At 41.9% G+C, this 26,714-nt stretch overlaps 1 protein-coding gene across 1 annotated transcript; it reads left to right on the top strand.

Annotated features, from left to right (window-relative positions):
- Positions 1-3,962: 3,962 nt before the first annotated feature.
- Positions 3,963-15,247, top strand: SRP19 (signal recognition particle 19). Its single transcript, XM_034773033.1, has 5 exons — positions 3,963-4,121; positions 6,809-6,884; positions 8,456-8,527; positions 12,807-12,918; positions 14,594-15,247. Exons 1-5 carry the CDS (start codon positions 4,084-4,086, stop codon positions 14,725-14,727), a joined length of 432 nt encoding a protein of 143 aa, XP_034628924.1. The 5' UTR covers positions 3,963-4,083; the 3' UTR covers positions 14,728-15,247.
- The last annotated feature ends 11,467 nt before the right edge of the window (positions 15,248-26,714 follow it).

Genomic DNA, 26,714 nt, shown 5'->3' on the forward strand with positions numbered 1-26,714 from the left:
ATATATATATATATATATATATATATATATATATGCGCTTTGGAGAAGCTCAGGCCTTGCTGAAAATATTACCCCCTTTTTTAATAACGTCATTATTTTAAATTTTATAAACATTTAAAATGGAACAGAATTTAGAAGTCCTACAGCTCACTAGAATCTTGACTACTGTATTTTTCCCCTTCCTGATGTCTCTAATAGTGACAAAACAATGCATGCCTGGCTGAGTGGGTGGCTAATTCCATGCTGACATTGGGTACTACAAGCAAATTTGACAGAATCCTCAATTGAAATACATGCTTTATATATTGCGAAGTTACTACTTCAACCTTCTCAGTGCCCTACCACTTCCACATCTAGCATTATGTAGACATGACACACAGAACAATTTCATGAGTTTATTAAAATCTATGCGATCTGCATGTCCTTGGTGTAAAGACAAGGAATTCATTAGGAATTGTGTAAGTTTGCTTAATATGCAGGCATGTGTAGGTACAGTATGCAAGAGCAATTACATCTTAGCTTTATATTACTTTTAAAAAGATGCACACGCCGTCAGGTTTTGAACTTCACTGCTTAATTGTTGAGTTTCTGATGTTAGGGGCACTGGACAGTTGGAGAATGCATATTGCTATAGCATGCCTGATCTAGTCTTTTTTGTGACCTACTTTTGTCTCTGAATTCTGCAGGCCATAAATATGCAGAATTCAAGATATAAATAAATTACTTTTGACACTAGAACAAGTGCAGTGACTGTGGATGCCATATACTCAGTGAAGTCATTTTATAAGAATGGTGGGAATTAAATTGACATGCTTGTATGAACGACTCACCCCAGGCACTTAGTTTCAGGAAATCCTGAACCCTGGTACCAATAAGTTAGAATGGTGCATAATAATGGGAGCCAACTGACCTGTAGAAAAGCTGAGATGCTAGCCCTGGTGGGGTAGGTCATGTGCAGAATATAATTCAATGTACAAGTACATAAACGCAGTAATAATTGTTTAGAGAAAGCTGTCATTTTAATTTGTTTTCCAACTGAAATAATCATGACAGATTTAATCTCTGTACCATTAACACACATACACATTTTCATATAGGATATACAGCTTTCAGTGGTGTTTTAAAAGCGGTACAAATGTGTACCATGCAGAAAGACAACCTCTTAACACTCTTTATGCTGGTGTTAATATGCTATGTTAATTCCAGCATTCAAAGGAAAAAAACAAGTGTGTAAACTACCAAATGCTACAACATAAAACAGGCAGTTTGACAAAAGTGTGGCTTAATTTAAAAGTGTTGGAGTTCTGCAGTAACTAGATATTTTACAAAGACATCAGCAGGTTTCTTTCTTTCCTACTTGCCTTATATACATTTTGAATAGGAGGACAGAATAGAACCCTGCAGCCTTTACATGCCATACGCCTCACCTCTGATGAACAATGGTCCATAATTTATCTACAGGGCCCTCTCAAACAGGAGCTAAACCTATCTGAAATGTTCCCAAGTGCTCTTGCTAGGGACCATAATCACATCAATATCTCATGATTGGCAGTATCAAAGGCACCTGAGAGATCTAACAGAATCAGGAGGAAGGGGGAGCGGGGGCCTGAGGCTGGCCTGGTGTGGACAGGAGGCAGTAAGGGCTGGGGGCAGTGGCTTGCATAGGGTGGGGGGGGCCCCTCAGGCTGGTTTTCATGTGCTTTTCACTTTGGGAAAATATGGTCACCCTAATCAACAGCCAACCCACGTGAGTGAATTCTTCTTTCTTCTGCTTGCCTCTCAGTACAGCCCTTATAGCTCTTCAACCTCTCTCTTACTCTAGTGGGTTTTTTAAGGTCCTTTTTAATCTGTAAACCTCCATCCGTTAGTGAAAGCTTCTGATCATTAAACATGAACTTAAAAGGAAAGTATGACTATCAGAGAACTCTACAGAATAAAATTAATATTTTTATTAATACATTTAGTTTAAAACATTTCACTGCTAGTCATTTGGAGCCTGACCAAAGCCCATTGAAATTAATGGTTTCCTTTCCATTGACTTCACTGGGCTTTGGATCGGGCCCCTTAGCAGTGTCCCAGGCACTTTTTTGGTTTATATTCTCAGACTGGGACAAGAAATGTGTAATTTAAATTACAACACTGATTCCTTCTGACTCATAATGTGATGTAGTGCTGAATAATATATGCCTTACATATAGGCTTGGCAGAAATTGATTTTTTTAAATAATTTTGACATCCATTTATTGAAGCATTTTTCTATTTTTATTGATTTAAATTCAGTTGCACAAAATTATGCGGTTTAAGCATTTTTTTAATGTTTGAAACTTTCAGAATTTCTGAAAAAAATTTAATGATAGTAAACGTTGAGAGTCAAAAAGTTAAAGCTTTTATAACGGTTAAAATAAACTGTAAACATCACAAGTCAAAATATACAAAGTATATATCCTTAAATCAAACTAATTTCTCAAGCAGCATTTGTTACTTTTCCTATACTGTATGTACATTTTGATCATCAAAATACTTTATCATTTTTATGTATGGTGAAATTGACATTTATTGATAATCTAATCTTCCAAACCCATACTACCCCCTACTGTGGATTTGTTTTACACACACATAGTGTAGTGTGGTTTTGTATTTATCAGGCAAAAAAAATAGGTTAGAGATCTAGTCTGTCTTAATGGGTATGGTGAATCAGTGTACGTCATGTAAATAATGGTTGCAAGCCTCTTTAAATTTAATTATTGAATTGGATAATGACAGCAACACTTCACCGCCATCCCCCTCCCACACTTTCAAAAAAATAGGGATGAGGATACAGAATTAGCACCGTCAAAGGTTTCTGTGGTTATAGCATCACCACTCTTGCAGAGACTAGCAGGCATACCAGTACTTTTAGTATCAACATTGCATAGGTGGTTATATTATATAGTAAGGTCCATCCACCTCTTTACTCCAGAATATAACCAATTCTACATATACTGAAGCTCTACCCTATAGGCAACTTCTGCCATACAGTGCTCAACTGTGGCCAGAATTCAGAGTAGGGGGGGAAACCAGTGATAATCAACCCAACTACTCACAAACTAAACTGTATCCATACTAACACTAAGATGCTGGCGCCAATATCATACGTGCTAGTTCCCTGCCGCTCGTATACACTTTGATCAGTAGTCCTGCCATAAATTATCACCGTATTATGCCGCTGACTGATGGGAGTGGAAGCTGGGCCAGGATTGCCGACCCCTGGCTTTCAAAAATCATGAGTCAGGCCTCGAGGAAGACATCAGATTATTTTACATGCCATGTGATTTTCACAAAGGCTGGGCGCTCTGTATCTGCCAGCTGGGCTTTGACCCTTTGGGTTTCACGCTTGGAAGCTTGAGTCTGCAACGGCAGGGGCAGGAAGCTATTTCAATGGAAGCATTTGCGGTGAATCATCTGCCAGCAGGACCTGGGGCTTCAACCCGACTAGCGCCCGATTCTGTACTAGAGCAACCCCGGCCGCTCCCCGCCCTGTGCAGCGGGGGGGGGGGGGGCATCGCACTTCCATCCATCCCCGGGCAGCGGCTCAGACGCTGCGTTGCCGGGAGCCTGGGCACAGCGCGGGCCCGGCCCAGAGCAGCAGCGGGCTCTCAGCGCCCCTCGCGCTATGGAGGCCTAACCGGGCTCCGGCGTGCTAGGCCGGCCCCGGCCCGCGAAGTGCTGCAACGATGGGGGCAGCAACCCGCACACCACCGACCTCCCCCCTCCACGGCGCGCCGCTGAGTCAGCGAGCGCGTGCGCACAACAAAACACGCGCGTCATGGACTGGCCGGAAGCTGTTCGCCCGGCCTCCCGATTCAAATGTCGCGAGAGTTAAAGAGCACGACCCATAGGATGCCGCTTGTCCTGTCTTCCTTGAGTGACAGTTCTGTGGTCCAATAGGAATGTGGCAGCGAGGGCTTCTGCGAGTCTGTGGGCGGGCACGCCTCTCGCAATTCCTGCTGCCCTGGCAAGAGCTCTGTGTCTGTGAGGAGCGAGCGCGCAGCAGTGAGTGATAGCGGGGGAGGCGGTGATTCCCCCCACCCCTCCCCAACCGCCATGGCCTGGGCCGCCACCTCGCCGGCGGACAAGGAGAGGTAACGGCACCCGCGGGGGGCAGCCCCTGTTTGCGGTACCTCTGGCCCCGCTGTGGCCCCTGCGTCCGTGGGATGGGAGGAGGCGCTGGGGCTACTCTGCCCCCGGCCCGCACTCGTCCTGTAGGCCTGGTCCCCCCAGAGCAGGCCCCGGGCGGATGGGCGCTGCCCCCCGGCTGCTCCTGCCTATGGAAGGGGGATGGGACCCACCTGCTGGGCGAGCGGGTGACAGCTGCGTGCGGCGCTGGGCGCCACTGCTCAACGAAGGCGCTCCGGGCCGGGTGGGGGAAACGTGTTTGGGGTGACTAGGGGGCGCGAGTGAGCGGCGAGGTGTAACGAAGCGATCCAGCGTGGAGGGGGCGATCGGTGGCAGCAAGGGGTGTATACATTTACGCCCAGACAGTGTTACCTGAAATGAGCAGCTTAAATCTGTCCCCTTGGTTGGATACGTTATGTTATAGTCTCTAGTTACATGGTTACAGAAATATTTCCTTCGCACGACCCGCCAGTGCCTCATTCAGTGGGCAGGATGGGCTGTGCTCACTTGGGGGAGCCACTATTCAGTATTTTGTTTTCTCCCTATTGTTCAGTGTGCGGCCCTAGGCCTATGTGCTGTACACTATTCAAACCCTACTCTGAAGACAGTGTTATTAATTTTATCATGGGCTTTTCTATGGGATTATCACTACAGTGTCGGAGTGCTTCATAGAGATTAATTTTATCTTTGCAATACTCCTGTCAGGTGAGGGGGTGATGATATTCTCATTTTACCCGTGGTGAACTGAGGCACAGAGAATGGAAGGTGAAGAGTATCCACTAATTTAGGTGCCTGGGACCTGTTTTTTTTTTTTTTTTTCTTTTCAGGATACTTGGTGTTATATAGCACTTTATATATTCAAGTACAGATCCCACTGATACCTGTTGCAGTTGTGAGTGCTCGGCATTGAGTCCCAGATTCTCAATTTGGGCACCCAGAAAATGAGGAACAAACAACTTGTGACAACCTATGAAAGGCTGGGTTTAAGTGACTTGATAAAAATCATGCAGGAACTCTGTGGTAGCATAGGCACCAACTCTGTGGGTGCTCTGGGGCTGGAGCACCCAGGGGGAAAAATTAGCGGGTGCTCCACACCCACCAGCTGCCAAGCTCTCATTGCTTCCTTCTCTGACCCCCAACGTGCCACATCCCCGCTCTCCGCCTAACAGCTGTTTGACGGCGTGCTCAGGGGAGGAGGTGGAGAAGAGGCAGGGATAGGGACTTAGGGGAAGGGGGTGGATTGGGGGCAGGAAGGGGTTGGGGGTGGGAAAAGGCAGGGTGAGGACTTTGGGGAAGGGGTGGAATGGGGGTTGGGTGAGGGCAGGGTAGGGGTGGGGCCAGAAGCAAGCACCCACTGGACAGAGGGGAAGTCGGCACCTATGTGTAGTAGTGACATTAATCCAGAGCAGTATTCATCTACCTTAATCATGTGAACCATTCTTCATCTTCCTGCTGTCTGCTGCCTCATTTACTACATACTTTCCAATTTTGGTGACAAATAAGGTGGGAATTCTGCAGAAAACAGTCTCCTTTACTACACAACCCTGATTCATTTCTAGAGCTCGGTCCATCCTGTGCACTGAATGAGGTATGGGTCCTGTGGAAAAAATAGGAGTTGTGTATTTAAAGATAATGCATCTGCGCAAGGGGGCTGAATCAAGGTTTCCCAGGCAACCTTAATTCAGGCATGTCCTAACTTCTGAATGCTTGATTTTGCAACCTTAATAATGTTCTTTTATAGTCATTTGTTGTATGCAGTTGCCTAGGTTTTTAAAAAAAGCAAACTGAAAAAACAAACTCCATCATATGGCTATCAGTGTGATGCTACATGGTTCATCATCAGGGTTGAAACCTTTAGATTCACTCCATGTACCTCTGCCACTGGAGTAACTGATAAAAATAATAGGTTGTCATCCTCTGTGTAGATCAGCACTAGAGATGGAGGGAGAACACACTTTGCCAGTAGGTTTCCCACGTATTTGCATAGATTCTTAGCCCCATCATTCCTAGTTCTCCCTCTTCTGCTCCAATTCTGGCAGTGTCATGTAATGGGAAATGTCTGGCAACTTCAATATAATCATCAATGTAGAGAAGGTTAGTAAGGAATTCCTGTTTACTCTTTAATAATGCTAGAATTTAGGTTTCCAAATGAAATTGGAAGATGACAAATTAAAACTAACAAGATTTTTTTGTGTGGTGTGTGTGTTTTTTGTGGATAATTAGCAGTGGGGTTCTCTGTAAGATCTCACATTCTGGAGCTTAGCAGGATTTAGCAAAGGAATTGATTTTTTTTTTTTTTTTTTTTTTTTTTTTTTTTTTTTTATAATAGCTTTCACAGCTGCTTAAAATAGGACAAAATTGTAAGGGATATAAAAACTCATGCTTCGGGGTTTTAGCTAGCCACTAACCTAGTATTAGGAAGAATCTCTCCCTATGGTTATTCCATCATTGTCCACGGTGTGGTTTTTTGCATCTTTCCCTGAATTGTCTGGTGCTTTCACAATCTTGCAATTGTACTAGATAAACCAATGGTCTGATTTGCTATGATAGTTTCCAAATTTTAGAAGCTGGCATTCCTTTGAGGTTTTTTTATGTGCTTTAGAAGATATTACAAAAATCAGTATTTTCAGAACTTATCACTTTTTTTTTTTAGATTCATCTGCATCTATCCAGCATACTTAAATAACAAGAAGACAATAGCAGAAGGAAGAAGAATACCTATGGACAAAGTAATTTGTGGGTGGCATGGGGAAACTAAGTTTTGCTTCATGATAGCTTGGAGGGAGTTTGGGAAGGAACTAACAATTGTGGACAAGGCTACTTAAGGTTTTGTTTTGTTTTTTTGTTTTTTTTATAAGAAGGGGAGGAAAGTTGATTGAATTCTGTAACATATTTGAAGACTGACCATTGGTGTCAAAATGTGAATTCAATATGGGAAAGGCTGGTTTCAGAACCTCTTATTGTCACATGAGCAAGGCTCAAACACATCAGCTGGGAGAGACTGGATGCAACCTTGAAAATCTCTTGAAAACTTACTGCACAAAATCTTCTTGCCCATCCTTGCAGTGATGAGGGAAACAGATACTGATCACCTGGGCAAGAAGGATTTTGTAAGGCTGCCTTAATAATTTGCTTGTAATTTGATTATCTAACTAGTTTAGATGTGGGTGTTTTGCACTATTGTTTTGACCCTAGAGGCTTCCTGTAATATCAAGGATGATGGGAAATAGAACACATTTGAGTCACTGTCTGTAATGTACTATTTCTTGTCTGTTACATCTGTGTCCACAACCAGTGCTTCAGGATCCAATAGGAGCCCAGCTGATAGTGGAATAGACATGGCTTACCGAGAAGTGATTAAACAATGAACTACTAAAACATCCATATTCTCTATATACTTTCTTAGATGTTTTTCCTGTGATAGCAAAAAGTCAGTTGTTTTAACTTGAACTAGGAGTTAACTCTGTTACTTGAGTGATCAGGCCCCTACATCTCTGATAACTGATGCCATGGCCTTCTGTTCCTTTCTCTTCAATCTCTCGCTGAATCCTTGGCAAGAGATGCCTGTCACTAAGTCAATACTCTTAGATCCTCAGTCTGTAACTGAGGGTGTATCTACACACAAACAAAAACCCTGCAGCAACAAGTCTCTGACCCTGGGTCTTATAAACTCAAGCTTGTGCTACAGGCTAAAAATAGCAGAGTAGACATTCCTGCTTGATCTGGAGCCCAGGTTCTGAAACCCACCAAGCAGAGTGTGTCTCAGAGCCCAGGCTCCAGCCCAAGTGAGAACGTCACATAAGCCCAAGTCTGTAGGCCCGGGCTCTGAGACTCATTGCTGCAGGTTGGTCTTGGGCTTTTTTTCCCCCCTTCTAATTGCTTAAGCCACACGTAAAGAAATCTCTTACTCCTATCTCACTCCAAAGAAACCAAAATTGTTTTTCTAAAGTACTAACTCTGTCCCCACTTCTTCCTGGGTTCCTGCCAAGGCCTGTCTACAGCTAACATTTGAACCCATGCTTCTTTTTTCTTCTCCTATGGTGCTTTGTTCCTTTCTTTCTGATATATTCTAGGAAATGTACATGTCCTGGTTCATAAATAACTTACATAAGTGGAGAAGCAAGCTGATCTGTTTTCCCTGATCCATCTTTGTGCCCTTCCTTCCCCTTACTGCTGCTGCTTCCCCTGAGGAATTTCAGGAGTTAATCCAGTCAACACCTAATTACTATGGATTTGTTTTTCGGCAGTAGATTATTTTTTAAAAAAGGCAATGTAGTAATTTAAAACATTATTTTAATAGGCCATTGAAAATCCCACATCTACAGAAATCCAAGATGTATGTGCGGCAATTGGACTCAATGTGCTTGTAGAGGTAATGTGAAACTTTATGAATACATTAAAGACTTATTTTTTAAAAAAATTTAAAAAAATGTGCTGTAGAAAAAACATTGTCATGTAAACTTATCAACCAAGTCCTCTGATTTCTTTGAATATAAGTTAACTTAATACTTAAGGGGATGTTGGAAAAATTGGAGAGAGTACAGAAAAGAAATTTAAAAATGGGAGGGTTAGAGAAAACGCCTCACAATGATAGATTTAAAGAGCTCAATCTGTTTAGCTTATCAAAAAGTACGTCATGAGTTTTTTTGATTAGTGTTTACCTTCATGGGGAGAAAATACAGGTACTAAAGGGCTCATTAACCTATTGGAGAAAGGCATAACAAAAAACAAGGGCTGCAAGCAGGGCTATCCCTAGGTGGGTGCGGGGCCCGGGACAAATCAGCCTCCCTGCTAGTCTCCTCGTGCCCAAGCGGCCGCCACTCGCCTCCTCATCCCGCCTGCCTACCCGCTAGTCTCCTCACCATCCATCCGGCACGCCTCCTTCCCCCCGCCTGACCGCCGCTCTCCTCACCATCTGCCCACCCGCCTGCCTCCTCACCCCCTTCCCACCTTCTGTTCGCCTCCTCATCCCTCCCGCCTCACCTGAATATCAGGACAAATGGTGTCCCGATCGTAAATTGATTGGGACATGGGACAAAGTGCTAAATATCGGGATAGTTCCAATTTTATCAAAGCACAGGTCCCCCCAAAGCCAGGGCCCTGGGCAGTCTCCCCGATTCACCCTACCCATGGGACGGCTCTGGCTGCAAGATGAAGCCAGACAAATTCCAATTAGTAATTTGGCACAATTTTATTAACATTGAAGGTAATTAGCCATTGGGACTTAACTAGTAAGAGAATTGATGGATTCTCCTTCTCTTGGCATCTTCACATCAAGATTGGATGCTTTTCTCAAAGATATGTGTTGGCCAAATATATGTTGTTAGGCTTCATGCAGGGGTAACTGGGTTCTAGTCTGACCTCCTATATGTCACAGGTCATAGATGTCTCTTTTGGTATTAAAATTCTGATAGTTTAACTGCATTGGCACTTAAAGTGCAGTTTGACAACAGAAAAGAGTAATTACTCCAGTACCTTACATTTACAGTATTCATTTTTAGGTTAAACTTATTGATGAAAACCCTAAATGTTTTTATGAGGATATAAGATCTTCCTTTTAATGTATACATTCAAATACCCTGTCAGCATCAACCAAGTCACTAGTCATAATTAAATATAAAGAGATTTTTTCTGAGAAATAAAGAACACTTCAGTTATTCTTTGGCACATGAAATGCCTATTAATATCAAACATAACCAGTAGTACCATAAAACTTGCTCATTCAGGTATGAATTTTGCCAGCGCCATCTTAAATTTTCATAAATCAGATTTTTTCTTTAATCTGTACAATCAAAGTTGCTAGTATTATTGTAACAAAAATTGGAAATTAAGTTGACCGTGATATATTACAAAGCATATATACCTTTATCATTATGCTTTCAGAGAACTGTCTGTATTTTTTTTTTTTTTTCTTATCCCTTGGAGACACACAACTATTGACTTACTTGGGGGGAGGAATAGCTCAGTGGTTTGAGCATTGGCCTGCTAAACCCAGGGTTGAGAGTTCAATCCTTGAGGGGGCCACTTAGGGATCTGGGGCAAAATCAGTACTTGATCCTGCTAGTGAAGGCAGGGGGCTGGACTCGCTGACCTTTACGGGTCCCTTCCAGTTCTAGGAGATGGGATAGCTCCATAAAAAAAATAAATGAAACTTTTGTAACAGGAGCAAAGCCAAATAAAAGAGAGGAAGAATCTTTACTAGGGATTACAAAGGGTTTCAGAACTTTCAAGTGAGCATCACATTTTTCAGTAGTAAGTTTTTAAGAATTAGTGGATTAGATTGGTTTCATCATTATCTTCAGGAAAATTTAAAACATTAGTTGTTTGAAAGGAACTTTCAAGTACCTCTATCTTATGATGATCACAATAGTCCCCTATAGCCTTAGACTCTGTGAATCTCTGATGTGTAGAGACCTTCTCTGACCTAGACCCAGTGTGCGGGATAGGAGTGATAAAAGCCCCTTATCCACCTGGGGAAGAGTAGTTCAGCTGTGGTTGCTGCATAAGACAGCCTATGGCTCTCACAGGTCAAGCATGGGAAGTATGATGGAGATAGGGCCATAGCACTGTGTTGTGGAGCTGCTTGGAGGCATCCCACATGGGGCTGTTGTAACTTTATCTGCCTAAATTATGCCAGGGGTGGTTTCAGTTTTCAAACTACCCAGAATCTCAAGGATTTTAAAGCCACCTTTGCCCCGGGCTCTGGATGTGCAGCATGCAATCTTCCCTATTGTCTTGAAGAATGTCAGAGGTTTAGATCTTTTCCCTTTGTCTAGATGACACTTCCCTCGGTGTTCTGTATGGATTGCTTAAATGATGCCACCTTCATTTCTGAATTACAGAATTCTAACACAAAATTGATAAAACCTTAATCACATTTATCAAAATGCAGTGCTGATAGAGCACTGAGATGTAATGTTTCATACTCCTCCTTTCAGATAACTTCTGTCGGGGTGTGTGGCTTATCTCTGGAACTTTGGGAGCAGTGACTTTATCAGGATGTTTAAATACAAATAGGTATGCAGCTAAGTTATAAATAATTAATTTTCCTCTCATAACTGCTAGTACATTCACAGCACAATTAACAATAATTGTGTTTTTAAAAAAATCTAAACAAAACTTACACAGAAAATAGACAAACATAAATAATTAATTGATGGTAATGTCTCATTAAAGATAAAATTTTAATGATATTCTTCAGTAAATGTAGTAATACACATTTTCATACTTGAATTCTAAGCCCTATAAATGGTTTCCATATGTCATAGACCCAAGTTTTTTGTTGTTTTAAGGCCAGAAGGGTTCATTAAATCATCTAGTCTGATTTCCTATATGTCACAGGCCATTAAATTTCACTCAGTTACCCTGTATTGAGACTAATAACTAGGGCTTGGCTAAAACACATCTTGATTTGAAGTCTCCAAGAGATGGAGAATCCACCACTTCCCTTTGTAGTTTGTTCCTCTGGCTAATCACGCTCACCATGTGAGTTTTATTGTTGTTTTGTTTTTTTAATTGTGCCTAATTTGAATTTGTCTGGCTTTAACTTCTAGCCATTTGTTCTTGTTATGTCTTTCTCTACTGGATTATGAATCTTTTTTATTACTCGGTACTTTCTCCCATGAAGGTTCCTAGACACTGTAATCAAGTCTTTCAATTTTTTTGATAACCTAAAATCAGACTTCTGAAAGGAGTACCATAGTCTGGAAAGGTTAAGAATCGCTGAGCTAAATAGATTGAGATTTCACAGGCATTTTCTCTAGTTCTCAAATCATTTTTGTGGCTTTTTTCTTCACCCTCTTCAATTTTTCCACATCCTCTTTAAAACGTGGACATCAGAACTGACAGGGTATTCAAGTGTCTGACTCACCAATGCTAATATCACCTTCGTACTCACTTCTCCCCTCTTCATGTTCAGTTGTCTGTCCACTACGATTTTTAATTTTATTTTTTTTTCAGTCACTGCTTTCCATGATGCAGTCCCCCGTTTTGTAGGTGTGGCCTGCATTTCTTGTTCCTGCATGTATAACTTTGCATTTGGCTGTATTAAAATGCCTTTTGTTCAGATGGGCCTGGGTTACCAAGTGATACAGATGGCCCCGTGTGACTGTCCTGTCTACATCATTATTCATCTCTTCACCAATCGTTGTCATCTGTAAATTACTTTTATCAATATGTCTTCAAACACCTCTCTGGTTTTGTGCTGTATGAATTATTTTCTGAAGAGAAATTTGGGTGAGGATAACTATTCTGCTTCCTTTGAAAAAATGTTCTTCTCCAGTGTCTTAACAGTATTCACTTCATCCTCACTAATCCAACCCACACCTAGATTGCCTTAACCTCTGAAATTTTGTTCTGAAGTTATTTAGTATACATTACAACTAACCCAGTGGTAAATTCAGAGTATGATCATATTTTCCCAATAAGCATGTGTGACCGTTCACTTTCAAAGCATGTACATAAAGTCTACATGGCTGTGACACCTCCCTCAAAAAGGTTACATCTATGAGCAGTGTTCACTGGTTATAGGCATTTTAGTACATAGCAGTTTTAAATTCATATTTATTTAATGTCTGATGCTTATCTTATAAAATGCCTTTCTGCCTCTTAATCTCTAGTTTAACTATGTTATTCTTTTTTCCATTTGCTAGAAGAACAAGTTGTACCCTAGAGAGTGGAACCGTGATATGCAATATAGAGGCAGAGTACGAGTTCAGCTCAAGCTGGAAGATGGCAACCCATGTTTACCTCAGTTTCCAACACGTGAGTGGAGTATTTGTTGAGGGGGTATGTGCAGTGAGAAAACTTGGGTAACTATATATTCTTACCTACTTAGAAAAAGTTAGGGTCTGTTGCCATAGTGTCAGGCTGTTTGTGTCTCCCACGCTAATGTTGTTGTGACCAATCTGTTAAAACATTAATAGAGAACTTTGTCATTATGCATTTTAGATCCTACCATTTGAAACATTTGGCCACTGTAAGCCATATAAACTGGTAGTTAAATGAGATGAGCCTGTTAGCGAGGATGTGATTCTGTTTTAGAGTACAGTCTTCAGTCCTGTATTTCCTTCGATGGTGCTTTATTCTCACTTTAAAAATTGGGAATTGAACATTCTTTTGGACACACTGGGTGACCAATGTCTTCAACAAAGCAGCAGTGCTACTTTAGTATACTGTGTTGTAGTAGAAGGTTTCTCTCCAAAAACACACACAAATCTGCTTTAAAACTACTGTATTTCACTTAGTCTTTTCTTGTGTATACTGTTGTCATACCTCCGTTAAATTTCAATGCAGTTGATAAATTGATGTAGTAATCCTGTTTGATATTGCAATTTTCTGCCTAAAATACTCATAGGAAATCTAAAATACTAACTGGCCTAACTAAAGAAGCCTTGTTAATGTTGATAGGTAAGCAAGGAATTAGTGTGCAGAAAGGATAGGGGCAAAGGCTAATCTACAGGGTGGGAGAATGAAAGTGCTGGAAACTATAAAGTGCCATTAATGGTATGATGGCTTCATGAGCTCCACTGATCAGAAGGGGAAGCTAGAGCCATGGAGTCTTCTGGTGGGAGCAAATAGTTGGATCAGCATCTTGCTCCCCTGTAGCATGTTTTGGTTGTCCAGCCGGTTGTCCTTTTGAAGTCCAGACTAGCCCCAGATAGTTACAGTATTAGCACGCCAAGTCCATATAAACAAAAGGCAGTGTGGTGGCTTTCTGGAGGCTTGGCCTTCCCCTGCACTGTTACCTGTGAAGTGAGTAACTGCTATGGGGAAGTAAGGTGAGGGGAGGGGGCTGCACCTCATTGTCTGTGCAAGCTAGTCAGCGGTTCTCAAATTGTGGGTCGTGACCCCATTTTAATGGGGTTGCCAGGGTTGGCATTAGACTTGCTGGGGCCGAAGTCCGAGCCTCACCACCCAGGGCTGAAGCCCTGGGTGGTAGGGCTCAGGTTACAGGCCCCCTCTCGTTTGGCCCCTGCCCCGGGTGGTGCGGCTTTGTCTTTGGCCTCCATGGGGGACGGTGAGGCTCAGGAAGGCTCAGGCTTCAGTTCCTCCCTCCTGGGGTCGTGTAGTAACTTTTCTTGTCAGAAGGGGGTCACAATGCAATGATGTTTGAGAACCCCTGAGCTAGATCATAGTCTGATTAATAAAGAGCAACTTGATTCCTTGATTAGGTCCAAAATTACTGTGACTTTTCTCTAGGCTTGCTCTGGATTCTATTAGTGATGATTCAGTTTAAAACTGTTCTGCACAAGTTCCCCCAGCAAGCACTGAGTGCCCTATTTCCAGAGAGCACCCAATATCCCACAGATACAGGGGAAAGAAGCAGAGCTTGGACTTTGTATCCAACTTGACAGGGGTTCCTAACATTAGCTAGGGATTCTAATGTTCAAAGTGTTACAAATGTTCATATAAATTAACCCTTGCCTTTTGTTTCTAGGTAAATCAGTGATGCTATATGCAGCAGAAACAATTCCCAAACTGAAAACAAGGACACAAAAAATGGGAGGTAGTGACCAAAATCTCCAGCCAGGAGAGGGAGGCAAAAAAGGCAAAGGGAAGAAGAAGAAGTGAGCCTGTCACTGGCATAATTGTTACTTTATAGTCATTCTACGACAAATATGGATGGACGTTACCATTTGTGAATCTGAACTGAGATACAGAAAACAAGAAAACTGGTGAAGCTGTACAGAATTGTCTTCAATTTTTTACTGAAGTGGAATGCATGTACTGTGCCTGACATTGTGTAACAGTATTCACAGAACTCCCAAATCCAAAGGTAGCAGCCAGTTTTAAAAGTTACAAACGACGTAGACAATTTGAGGGTGGAAACATGATTCTTTTTATGGATAAATATGCAGTTGTTTGGCTTTCAAAATAAACAAAAACAAAGCTTATTTTATGCAGACTGGATATTTGAAGTTGGTTGCCTTAGTACAAAATGTATCTATGCTGATAAAGAGAAATTTGTCTTAAGTCTGGACCCTATATATCCCTGTGCTAGGAAAATTTACAATGAAGTTATCATTACTGTGTACATTTCACTTTTTAATCATTCACAAATGTTAAGTCTAATAAAGGTGGAAAAAACAAATTTTGAAAATCCAATTGTATAAAATACTTTAGTTGGAACTTCATCACTGTTTTCCCTCCCTCCCCTTTTTCCCCCCCCCCCCCCCCCCCCCCCCCCCCCCCGATGCCTATTTGAAGAGAAGATATGTTCTACGTCCCACTCCATTAAAAGCTTGTGGCTGGCTGCATTCTACTGTGGGATCAGATGTCACAGACTCTTGTATGCTGCCATGTATATGAGAAAGGGCTTACTGACTTTAATGTTCTTTCAGCTTTAAAAAGAAAGTACCATCTATCTTCATTCTTACAATCAGATATAGGAAACACAACTTTATTAATCTCATCATATACAAATATCTATTTTATGAGAGGTGCATATTGCCTTGGTGGGGAAAAGTTCACTTTGTGCAGAAGCTTAAGCTGATCTGGATTCATCAGCTGTGGGGAGTAGGATAGAATAAGGATGACTCTTGGAAGGAAGGGCCTCGCAGAGAGTAAAAAGTGCACTTTGTAAGTTCCAGAGGAAGGGATGGTTTGGGAACATGAAGGGGGGGGGAGAGATTGGAGAGGAAAGAGCAGAGCCTGTTCAATAAGGGATCTCATATAGGTCTTTTTCCTCCACTTACACGTTGAGTGAATCTCCATGTTTATTAAATGATCATTCTGTCTCTGTTCAGGAGAACTCTGTAAAAGTGAATATAGCACTTGTTAATGTGTGTTTACAGGCACTGGCAACTGATCAGTTTTATTTATATACCTGTATGTAAATTGTGATATTTAGGATGATACTCTTCTCTTCCCTCCTGCATGTCTTTCCTGACATGCATCTTTTATGTGGTAGCTGTTTAAGCAGTGTTAAAGTGTATGGAGTGTTAGATTTGACTGTGATGGATTATAAAATCACAAGGATATGCTCACTTACTTTATTTCAGTTCATCTCAGCCAAGGTTACTAACACCTGTGCATATCATTGTGATGAATCAAAAAGCCTGGTTGTGGGGGATGACAGCAGAGTTTTAATTCTTGACAGCATAAAGACAAGCCCCACAAGAATTTCAGAGGGTGATCTTCAACTTTTATTAAAACCTAGCTAATTGTTTTGCATGGTATATCAACCATGTGAGCGTCTCCAATTTGACTCATTAATGTAGTATTGAGGTGGTTTTTTTTTTTTTTTTTTTTTAAAGACTGATTACAAAAAATACATAAAGCACTGGCCCCAAAAAGTGATATGACAGTTGTTTTATGGTAGGTTTTGACACTAGGTTTGGAAAATTTGGGAAAGTAGATGCTATATTATGCACTTGCTATACAGTCATTGCTTTTTCTGTTGTAAGCAGTTGAAATACAAGTAGGTATTTAGTGTGACAGCTGATTAGTATTTTCTCTATGGGGGTAAAGTGTATGCTAGGACATTCTCAGTCATGTGAAGATATAGCTACAGTATCTTACTTAGAGTCTCCGTGCAGATCTTAGTTTTTATATTACCTGTTTCTTCTGTTCTGTAATTCAGAGTGTTGTGATAGCTCTTTGGATATCTTACCTGAAGGTGGCATGGGGAATTACTGACACTTTCTGGAATCAGTGCCAGTGGACTGGCTATTACTTTAGGCAATACTTAATTTCCTATATAGTCTTCTAATTGGGAACAGAATTCTTTTTTCTGTAACAGTCAGTTGAAATCTGTCTTGACTACTCTTAGATTTTGCACAACTGCAAAGGGTGAGAATTTTCACTTACTAACTACACAATACATAATTGCACATTAATTATATTGTTTCATCATTGTTGCAGCTGAGCAAATTCAAAAATTCATGACAAATCTAGAGTCGGATAGCCAAAGGTGCTATGGAGTTCATCCAGGGTAACAGCAATAACTCACAAGGCTACCTGCAGTAAAGGGACCTGAAGGCCACAGAAGGAAATAAATTTTGTGGGGGGGAGGAGGGAGATGGGGTTATTTTAAAACTTTGAGTAATAGAGGCTGTTTGTGTGAGCCATGCATGCATAATCTACTGTGAATTACTCTTGGAGAATCTCTGTAAACACACACTGGGATTTCCAAAACTAACAGTTAAAGAAAGAAGCTGCATCTATACCGAATGCTTGAACTGACGGAAGCCTTACCACGTGAATGATATGCTAACTGTATATTTTTGTAGTGACTGACATTTTATTCCAAATATTTATTAAGAGAAGAAGTTGTTGAAGGCTAGGAGAGTCTGAGATTCCATTACACACAATGAGTGGAGCATGTTTATTGAAATTTCCATTCTGCCATGGAAAGCAGTGACTGGGAAAAAAAAAAAAAAATGAGCCAACGGCTACAGGCAACGTCCAAGCCATCTGCCTCCACCCTCTGCCCAGTCGGGCCTGACCCATGCCAAGCAAGGAGCCAAATGGTCATTTTGAAGATGTGCCCGAGTGCGACCTACCAGACTATTCCCTGGATCCATCTGTCCCAGTGTTCTCCAACTGCCTCTCTCTTTTCCTCCCTCCTTGGACCACTATAACCTCAGACTGATGGGTCCTCAGCACAGTGGAACAGGGTTATACTCTCCAGTTCCTTTCTACCCCCCTTTCCCACCCACCTTCCCCATCCCTCTTCAGGGACCCCTCTAAAGAGAGTCTCCTCGCACGGGGTAGAGGGGTTGCTACATCTGGGTGCAGTGGAAGAAGTTCCTCTCGATTACAGGAACAAAGGGTTCTATTCCCAGTACTTTTTAATCCCAAAGGCCAAGAGCAGTCTACGGCCCATCCTGGACCTGCAAGACCTCAACAAATACCTAAAGAAGTTAAAGTTCCGCATGGTTTCCCTGGCTTCTGTTATCCCCTCCCTGGATCTGGGAGACTGTTATGCCGCCCTCAACTTGAAGGATGCATACTTCCATATAGCAATCTTTCAAGGACACAGACGCTTCCTCCAGTTTACAGTGGGGCCCCACCACTACCAGTTTGCGGTCCACCATGCCAGGCCCCGGATGTGGCCCCTTCAACAATGGCTGGGAATGGTTTTGGCTGGATTCCCAGATCATTGCCATTCCCCAGGCGGTACTTACCTCGCTGCAATGGTGGACCGACCACAGGACAGTCCTGAAGGGGTTCCATTCGACAACCCCCATCACTCCATCAAGTTGGTGTCAGACGCCTCGGACCTTAGCTGGGGTGCACATCTCAGCGACCTCCAGAAACGGGATGTGGTCCCCGGAGGAAGCAAAGTGGCACATAAATGGCAAAGAGCAGTCCGGCTGGCATGAGTCTTCCTGCCCCACCTGTTGGGCAAGGTGGTACAAGTCCTGACGGACAACACAGCTTCGATGTTCTACATCAACAGGCAAGGGGAAGCGCGCCCATTGGTTCTCTGTCAAGAGGCACTCCATCTATGGGACTTCTGCATTAGCCACAAAATCCACGTGGAAGCTTGTCACCTTCTGGCGTCAAGAATATGCGGGGGGACCAGCTCCGCAGGGACTTCTTCTCTCACCATGAGTGGTTGCTCCATCCAGAGGTAGCCTGCATGATCTTCCAGAGGTGGGGAACTTCCCAAGTGGACCTGTTTGCCACCAGACAGAACAGGAAATGCTACTGGTTCTGTTCTTGGCAAGGTCTGAGCAAAGGCTCCCTCTCCAATGCCTTTCTCCTGTTGTGGCTTCCTGATGTACGTGTTCCCTCCGATTCCACACTCATCAGCAGGATCCTGGCGAAGATCAAGAGAGACAAAGTGCAGGTTGTTGTGATCGCCCCAGCGTTGCTTTGCCAGCATTGGTTTGGCGTGCTCATGAGCTTGTCAGTGTCCCCTCCCTGGCCCCTGCCTAACCGACCGGACCTGCTGTCACAGGACCACGGTTGGCTCCTACACTCCAACCTTGGGTCCCTCCACCTCTCGGCATGGATGCTGTCTGGCTGAACCCAAAGGAACAGACCTGTTCTGAAGGAGTCCAACAGGTCCTCCTGGGAAGTGGGAAGCCCTCAACTAGACTGACTTACCTGGCCAAGTGGATGAGGTTTTCCCGCTGGATGTCTGAGCGTGGCATCTCTCCCCTGCGTTCTTCCATACAGGATGTTCTGGACTATCTGCTCCAGTTGAGGAACCAGGGCCTGGCACACTCTTCCATTAGAGTGCATCTTGCGGCCATCTCTGCTTTTCACTCACCAATCCAAGGACAGGCGGTGTTTTCTCATGACATGACAGTCAGATTCTTGAAAGGGCTTGAGAGATTCTTCCCGCAGGTACGGGTTCCTGTTCAACAGTGGGATCATAACTTGATCCTCTTTAGGCTCACCGGCCTGACCTTTGAGCTGCTGAGTTCCTGCTCCTTTTCCCACCTGTCATGGAAGGTCATGTTCCTGGTGGTGGTGACGTCGGCAAGACGGGTCTCTGAAATTCAAGTCTTGACCTCAGAACTGCTGTACACGATCTTCTGCAAAGACAAAGTTCAGCTGCAGCCCCACCCAGCCTTCCTGCCAAAGGTGGTATCCACCTTCCATATGAAGCAGGACATCTTCCTCCCCGTGTTCTGTCCCAAACCGCGCAAGACCAGTAAAGAGAGGCATCTTCACGCGCTGGATGTCCAAAGGGCCTTGGCTTTTTACTTAGAACGTACTAAGCCCTTCATTGCTACAGCAGACAGGAAGAAGGGTCTTCCAGTGTCCTCGCAGAGGATTTCCAATTGGATCACCTCGTGCATAAGGACCTGTTACGACCTGGCGAGGGTTCCACCACCTTCGATTGTCAGAGCCCACTCGACGAGAGCTTAGGCGTCTTTGGCAGCCTTCCTGGTGCACATCTCTATCCAGAACATCTCTAGAGCTGCAATGTGGTCCTCTGTTCACACGTTTACCACTTATTATGCCATCACTCAGCAGGCCAGGGATGACACTGAGTTCAGCAGAGCTGTGTTGCAATCTACATATCCATTAATTCTTACCCACCTTCAAAGGTACTGCTTTGGAGTCACCTAATATGGAATGGACATGAGTAGTAGGCATTCGAAGAAGGAAAAGGTAACCGTCTTTTCGTAACTGGTGTTCTTCAAGATGTGTTGCTTGTATCCATTCCACAACCCGCCCTCCTTCCCTACTGTCAGAGTTTCTGGCAAGAAGGAAGTGAGGATTAGAGGGAAGCCGGCAGCACCCATTATACTGGGACACGCGGGCACCACTCCAAAGGGTGCCAGAGCCGGTCCCCTACGGATACTGCTAAGGGAAAAACTTCTGGCACCGGTGCATGTGGCGAGCACACACACCTAATATGGAATGGACATGAGCAACACATCTTGAAGAACACCAGTTGTGGAAAAGGTAACTGTCTTTTTCCTCCAAGTGGCGGTATTGGCAAAGGCACAAATCCATTCCGGGAATTAGAAGGCTCTGTCCCATGCAAGTGTGGAATATCTTAAAGGTAATGTTTCTCTTAAAAATAATAGCCAAGATTGTTAAAAACAGGTGCTTAAAGTTAGGTTCCAAAATCCATATTTAGGCAGCTAAATAAGATGCCTAATTTTCCATAAGCACTGAGCATCTTCAACTCCCACTGAAATCAACTGAATGGGTTTGTTTAATGATTGAACTGATTTTCTATCAGTTTCTCTAACATATTTTACTATGGAAATTTTAAATAAGTAGTTGTATGTTCATTCAAAACACTTCCTTTATGAGTCTGATATCTGTACTTGGTTTTTGCTGCCATAGCAAAACAATACGCCTTAATTTTTTGTGTATATATTTTTGAAATTACAAGTCATACCATTTAAAATCTTGTTTTTCATAATGTGACTCTTACAAGTCATCTTTATTCTGCTTTAGAAGTCTCAAGATCTTTTCTTTTCTGTATTTGACAATGTGACACTAAATTGTTATATCCAGTTCCTAACAATATTAAGCAACATTTTATACATAAAATATACATGATAAATACTATAATCTATTTTACTGTATGTAAAGTAATAGGAATTTTATTAGTAGTGAAATAAATTTACCTAGAAGGGGGGGGAGGGGGGGAAAACCTTGTGCACTAATAAAATGTTTCCACCAGGTTTTAGAAATACTATCAACTTGATTATTTTTTTAAAATAACAGATTTTTAATATTGCAGTTTTTCTATTGTGCTCTTTAAATAGCATGTCAGCTCCCATGTCAACATCAGAATCTCTTTGTCCAGAAAGAAACATGACTGCACAGAAATATACAGCAAACTTAAAAAACAAAAAGTGGGGGATTGCAGGGTGGGTAACTTGTTTCTTATAATAATGTTTTGTGTTACTTTAAACTAGAATGGGTATGAAAGTTTCTGACAGAAAAGCAATTTTTTTTTCAAGCTGACAGTGTCCTTGTAGCACTTTCTATAGATCAGCAGATAAGAAGATTGATATTAGGCACAGAGCAAAGACTGCTTTGAAAAATGAAGTTACACAATGAAAGAAAAGACTTCTTAAAAATGAAAGAATTCAGCAGTGTGATAGATTATAAATAGGCACTTTATTTACTTTTTCAGGTATTTGAGGACAGACTCTGCTGCAGTGGAAATGCAGACCCTTGCACTCAGCTCTTGATGTAAAGAAAGTAAGTGAGTTTCAAATATTTTATTTTAAAATGTATGTTTGATTTGGGGAATGGCATTTAAAAATTACTATATTGAATTTTCCATCCTTATCCACAATGTGCTCGTCACAGAGGACAAACTTTAAGAAAACATTTTTTTTTCCCATAGCATCTAAGAGAAGGTGTTTTAAAGTCACTTCACCTCTGCCTCAGTTTTGGCATCTGTAAAATGGGGATAATGATATATACTTCTTTGTAAAATACTTTGAGATCTACTGATGAAAAGCAATATCTAAGATGTAGGTATCTGTTGTTAAAACTATCCCACTTTATTACCATGAAATAATGAAAGTCCGTATATCTAAAACTTGGGGAAAATATGCTGTTTGTTAACATTTACTGCTTTTAAGACACTTTTTTCCTCCAAATAAGCCAACTCAAGCATTTTCCATAAAATATCCTATTATTAATGGCTGGGCTGGTAGTGCTGCTTATTATTATTGTTACCTAACACTTTCCATTACAAGGTCCTGTCTTCTGTAGCTTGTAACTTTGCCAAACTTTAACTGTTTGGGCTGAAATTTTCCATGCTAGGTGTCTGCCTCAGACTGAATCTTTTTGGAAAAACTTCAGCCAGAATGGTTCAGCTGTTTGAGACTGATACTAGAGAAAAATAGCTTATTTTGCCCATTTAAAAAACAAACAAACACTTGCAACCTCTTTTCTAGCAGCCCCATGGAGCAGGGACTTGAAATTTGACAGGTGGTGGCCTTTGTGTCAGGATAGATCTTTTGCCATCCCTGTGAAAATGTCAAAATTTGGCCAACTTATATACCTCCGAAAAATTGCAGTTGGCACATGCTCAGTAAGGCTTTCTAAGATTTTAGCAGTTAAATTCCCCAAAGATTCAGTCCACACTAGTCAAGTTCCATCTGGGGATGAGGACTTTCCCTGCAATTGAGTCTGGACTGCTGTGGCCACACTACAGCAGCATTCGAATGCAGAAAGGACAAGTGCTGGGCCTGTGGGGGACACAGGGAGCAGACTGGGACAAAGAGCCTAGAGGTGGAAACTTGGACTGAAGGCTTGCAGGGAGGGAGAGGGGAAACTGGAACTGGGAGTTGAGATGCAGAAGGAGAGACTACAACTGAATGGGCAAGGAAACTGAAAACTAGTTGCGGTGGGGAGGGACAGAAGATAAATCTGATGAAGAGCTGGGGTGCAGGAGGGACTGTCTGGGGAAAGAGACTGGCATAAGGAGCTGGGTGGAGGAAACAAACTAAGATTGGATGAGCAGTCTCGGGGGGGGGGGGGATTGAGACAGGTAACATGGGCAGGGGGAGGAGGAAGACAGACTGGATGAGCAGCACGGAGGGAATTAGGCCTGATTTAGCAAAGAGACTGGAGATAAGGCTTTTTTTTGGAGGGGAACTGGAAATGGGTGGGCAAGAGACTGGGATGGAGATGGGAATGAGAAGCCTGAAGAGTGGAGACTGATGAGGTGTGAGTGGTACTAGGATTAGGGGTGGGGAAGAGACAACTGGGAGAGGGATGGGCTGGAGGAGATGGGGCTGACCAGTGCTTAATTTCTAAAGAAAGAGGGGCAGCGTGACTTTGCACATATGATGTGTGCAAGGTCACGCCTTAAATGCCACTGACAGAAGAGGTGCTGGGGCAGAGCCCTGGCAAAATTAAGCACTGGTTGAGGAAAAGGGCAGAGGAATCTGTCCCCTAGAAAGCACTCCTGTCCACACGCCGCAATGGAACCTGAGATTCCTTAGTCTCAGCATTCCTCTGCTGTCAGCAAATAACTGTGAAAGACGCTTGCAAAATGCCCTATCTTCCTTAGTTCTGGTCCACATAAAAGATGTCAATCTACTATTACTGTCAATTAGCCCCTTTGCTCAAGTGGCATTCTAAGGTTCCATCCCTGCTGGTGACCCATGTGGGTGTCAGTATGATGCCACATGATGAAACTTTTGTTTAAAAATCTAATAAATGCTTGCACAAAACTATGTTAAGAACTTTATTCAAAGACAAACACTCAAAAGTTCAGAAAAGCCAGAATTATGGTTGCCTGTGAAACTGGCGTGCTACAGGTAATAGCTCTCCCCTACACAACCCTGATACATCCCTACAGATGGTCCATCCTGTGCACTGAATATCATATACAAACCAGTATATAATTACTGTATCATAATTAGGGCTGTCAATTAATCGCAGTTAACTCACATGATTAACTCAAAAAAATTAAGTGCACTGTTAAACAATAGAATACCAATTGAAATTTATTACATTTTTTTGGTTTTATACATTTTCAAATATATTGATTTCAATTACAACACAGAATACAAAGTGTACAGTGCTTACTTTGTATTTATTTTTATTAAATATTTGCACTATAAAAAACAAATAGTATTTTTCAGTTCACCTCATACAAGTACTGTAGTGCAATCTCTTTATCGTGAAAGTTGAACTTACAAATGTAGAATTATGTACAAAAAAATATTTGCATTCAAAAACAAAACAATGTAGAACTTTAGAGTCTACAAGTCTACTCAACCCTACTTCAGCCAATCGCTCAAACAAGTTTGGTTAGAATTTGCGGGAGATAAACAAGCCCGCTTCTTGTTTACAATGTCACCTGAAAGGGAGACCAGGTGTTCTCATGGCACTTTTGTAGCCAGCGCAAGGTATTTACGTGTTAGATATGCTAAACATGCATATGCCCCTTCATTCTTTGGCCACCATTCCAGAGGACATGCTTCCATGCTGATGATGCTCATTAAAAAAAAAATCTGTTAATTACATTTGTGACTGAACTCCTTGGGGGAGAATTGTATGTCTCCTGTTCTGTTTTACCTGCATTCTGCCATATATTTCATGTCATAGCAGTCTCGGGTGATGATCGTTTTAAGAACGCTTTCACAGCAGATTTGACAAAATGCAAAGAAGGTACCAATGTGAGATTTCTAAAAATAGCTACAGCATTCGACCCAAGGATTAAGAATCTGAAGTGCCTTCCAAAATCCGAGAGGGGCAAGGCATGGAACATGCTTTCAGAAGACTTAAAAGAGCAACACTCAGATACGGAAACCACAGAACCCAAACCACCAAAAAAACCTTCTGCTGGTGGCATCTCAGATGATGAAAATGAACTTTCTGCTTTGGATCATTGTCGAGCAGAACCCGTCATCAGCATGGACACACGTCTTCTGGAATGGTGGTTGAAGCATGAAGGGACATATGGATCTATATCTTGCAGTGCCAGCTACAACAGTGCCATGTGAATGCCTGTTCTCACTTTCAGGTGGCATTGTAAATAAGAAGTGGGCAGCATTCTCTCTTGCAAATTGTAACCCAATTTGTTTAAGCGATTGGCTGAACAAGAACTAGGCCTGTGTGGACTTGCAGGCTCTAAAATTTTACAGTGTTTTATTTTTGAATGCAGGTTTTTTGGTACATAATTCTATATTTGTAAGTTCAACTTTCATAAGGAGATTGCACTACAGTGCTTGTACTAGGTGAATAGAAAAATACTATTTCTTTTGTTTTTTTACAGTGCAAATACTTGTAATCAAAAATAAATATAAAGTGAGCACTGCATACTTTGTATTCTGTGTTGTAATTGAAATTACTATATTTGAAAATGTAGAAAGCATCCAAAAATATTGAACTAAATAGTATTCTATTATTGTTTAAAAGTGCAATTAAGCACGATTAATTTTTTTAATTGCTTGACAGCCCTAATCATAATACATACCAAAAAGGGGACAAAATGAGTGCTTTTTTTGAGTACTTGATTTTGCAACCTTATGTTCTTATTGGTGTGCGTGTAATTAACTATAATTGTTAGAGTATTGACATCTGTGCATTATATAAAAGGAGCTCTTCTGACTGTGTACTTCCTCTTTGCTCAGGGGACTGATTACCAGAGAGATAGGTGCTGCAAAGTTAAAAACTCTGCACATTTTCCATTGAATTTGCAGAATAGTTGCACAAAGGTACCCACTGACAGATTGGAATGCAGACTTAAGAAACTGATGAGTATCAAATCAAAAAAGTTAAGCTGGGTTTTTGAGAACCCAGCATTTGTTACAGCTTTCATTCTAAGAATTGATATTTGGTAAGAAATAGAAAAGGATAAGGATTCTTGATACAGCAGTTGTTTTGCTTTCAATGAGTGAATTATCACAGTTTAATTTGTTAGTGTGAAAAATTTCTTTAGTGGTTACAGCATTGTTACATTTCCTTCTTGAAGCTATTGCTATATTGTGTTTGCAGTTGCATGGGATGAGTTGAAATTGATGGAATATGTATATGCTAGCAGAAAGAAGGGAGGGTATGATTGTTCCGATCTACCATCTGAGCACCCCTGCATTATTGCACAATGTCACTTGGGCCTATATGCTTCCCGAAGGCTGGCAAACCTACAGGAATGGAAAAGGCTGTCTGAATTCCCTGTAGCTTATAGCCAATGTTTCTTCTCTGCATAGCCCTTTTATCACCCAAGGCTTGAGGTCACTAGGGAGCCGAGGTCACTGAAAGTCAGGAAATCCAGGCTGGCATTGCCATCTGCTTGTGGATGCTCACTATGTACTATGGGATAGTTAATTACTTTTGTCAAGGTCTAGTCACAGTCCAGACTTCAGAGAAGAAAATAATAAAATAAATAAGATTTCAGGGTCTGCCTATTGACTACCCTGCCCTATACTATAGATGTCCACTACCAGCTGTTTGGAGGAGCAGACCTCTGTACCACATAGGTACACAAACTAAGAGCTCCAGCAATGAAGTATTATGTTCCTCTGCAAGCTCCTGCTAGAATGGGGGCAAGGATGAAAAGTATGTATGCTGTAAAGATGCCTTGCCCTTTTAACCCAGTAGTTTTCCATAGGTTGAGCAGACGGTACTTATTTAAGACATATTGAAAAGCATTATTCTAGTAC

Source organism: Trachemys scripta, chromosome 6 (assembly GCF_013100865.1).
Source record: "Trachemys scripta elegans isolate TJP31775 chromosome 6, CAS_Tse_1.0, whole genome shotgun sequence".
NCBI lineage: Eukaryota > Metazoa > Chordata > Testudines > Emydidae > Trachemys > Trachemys scripta.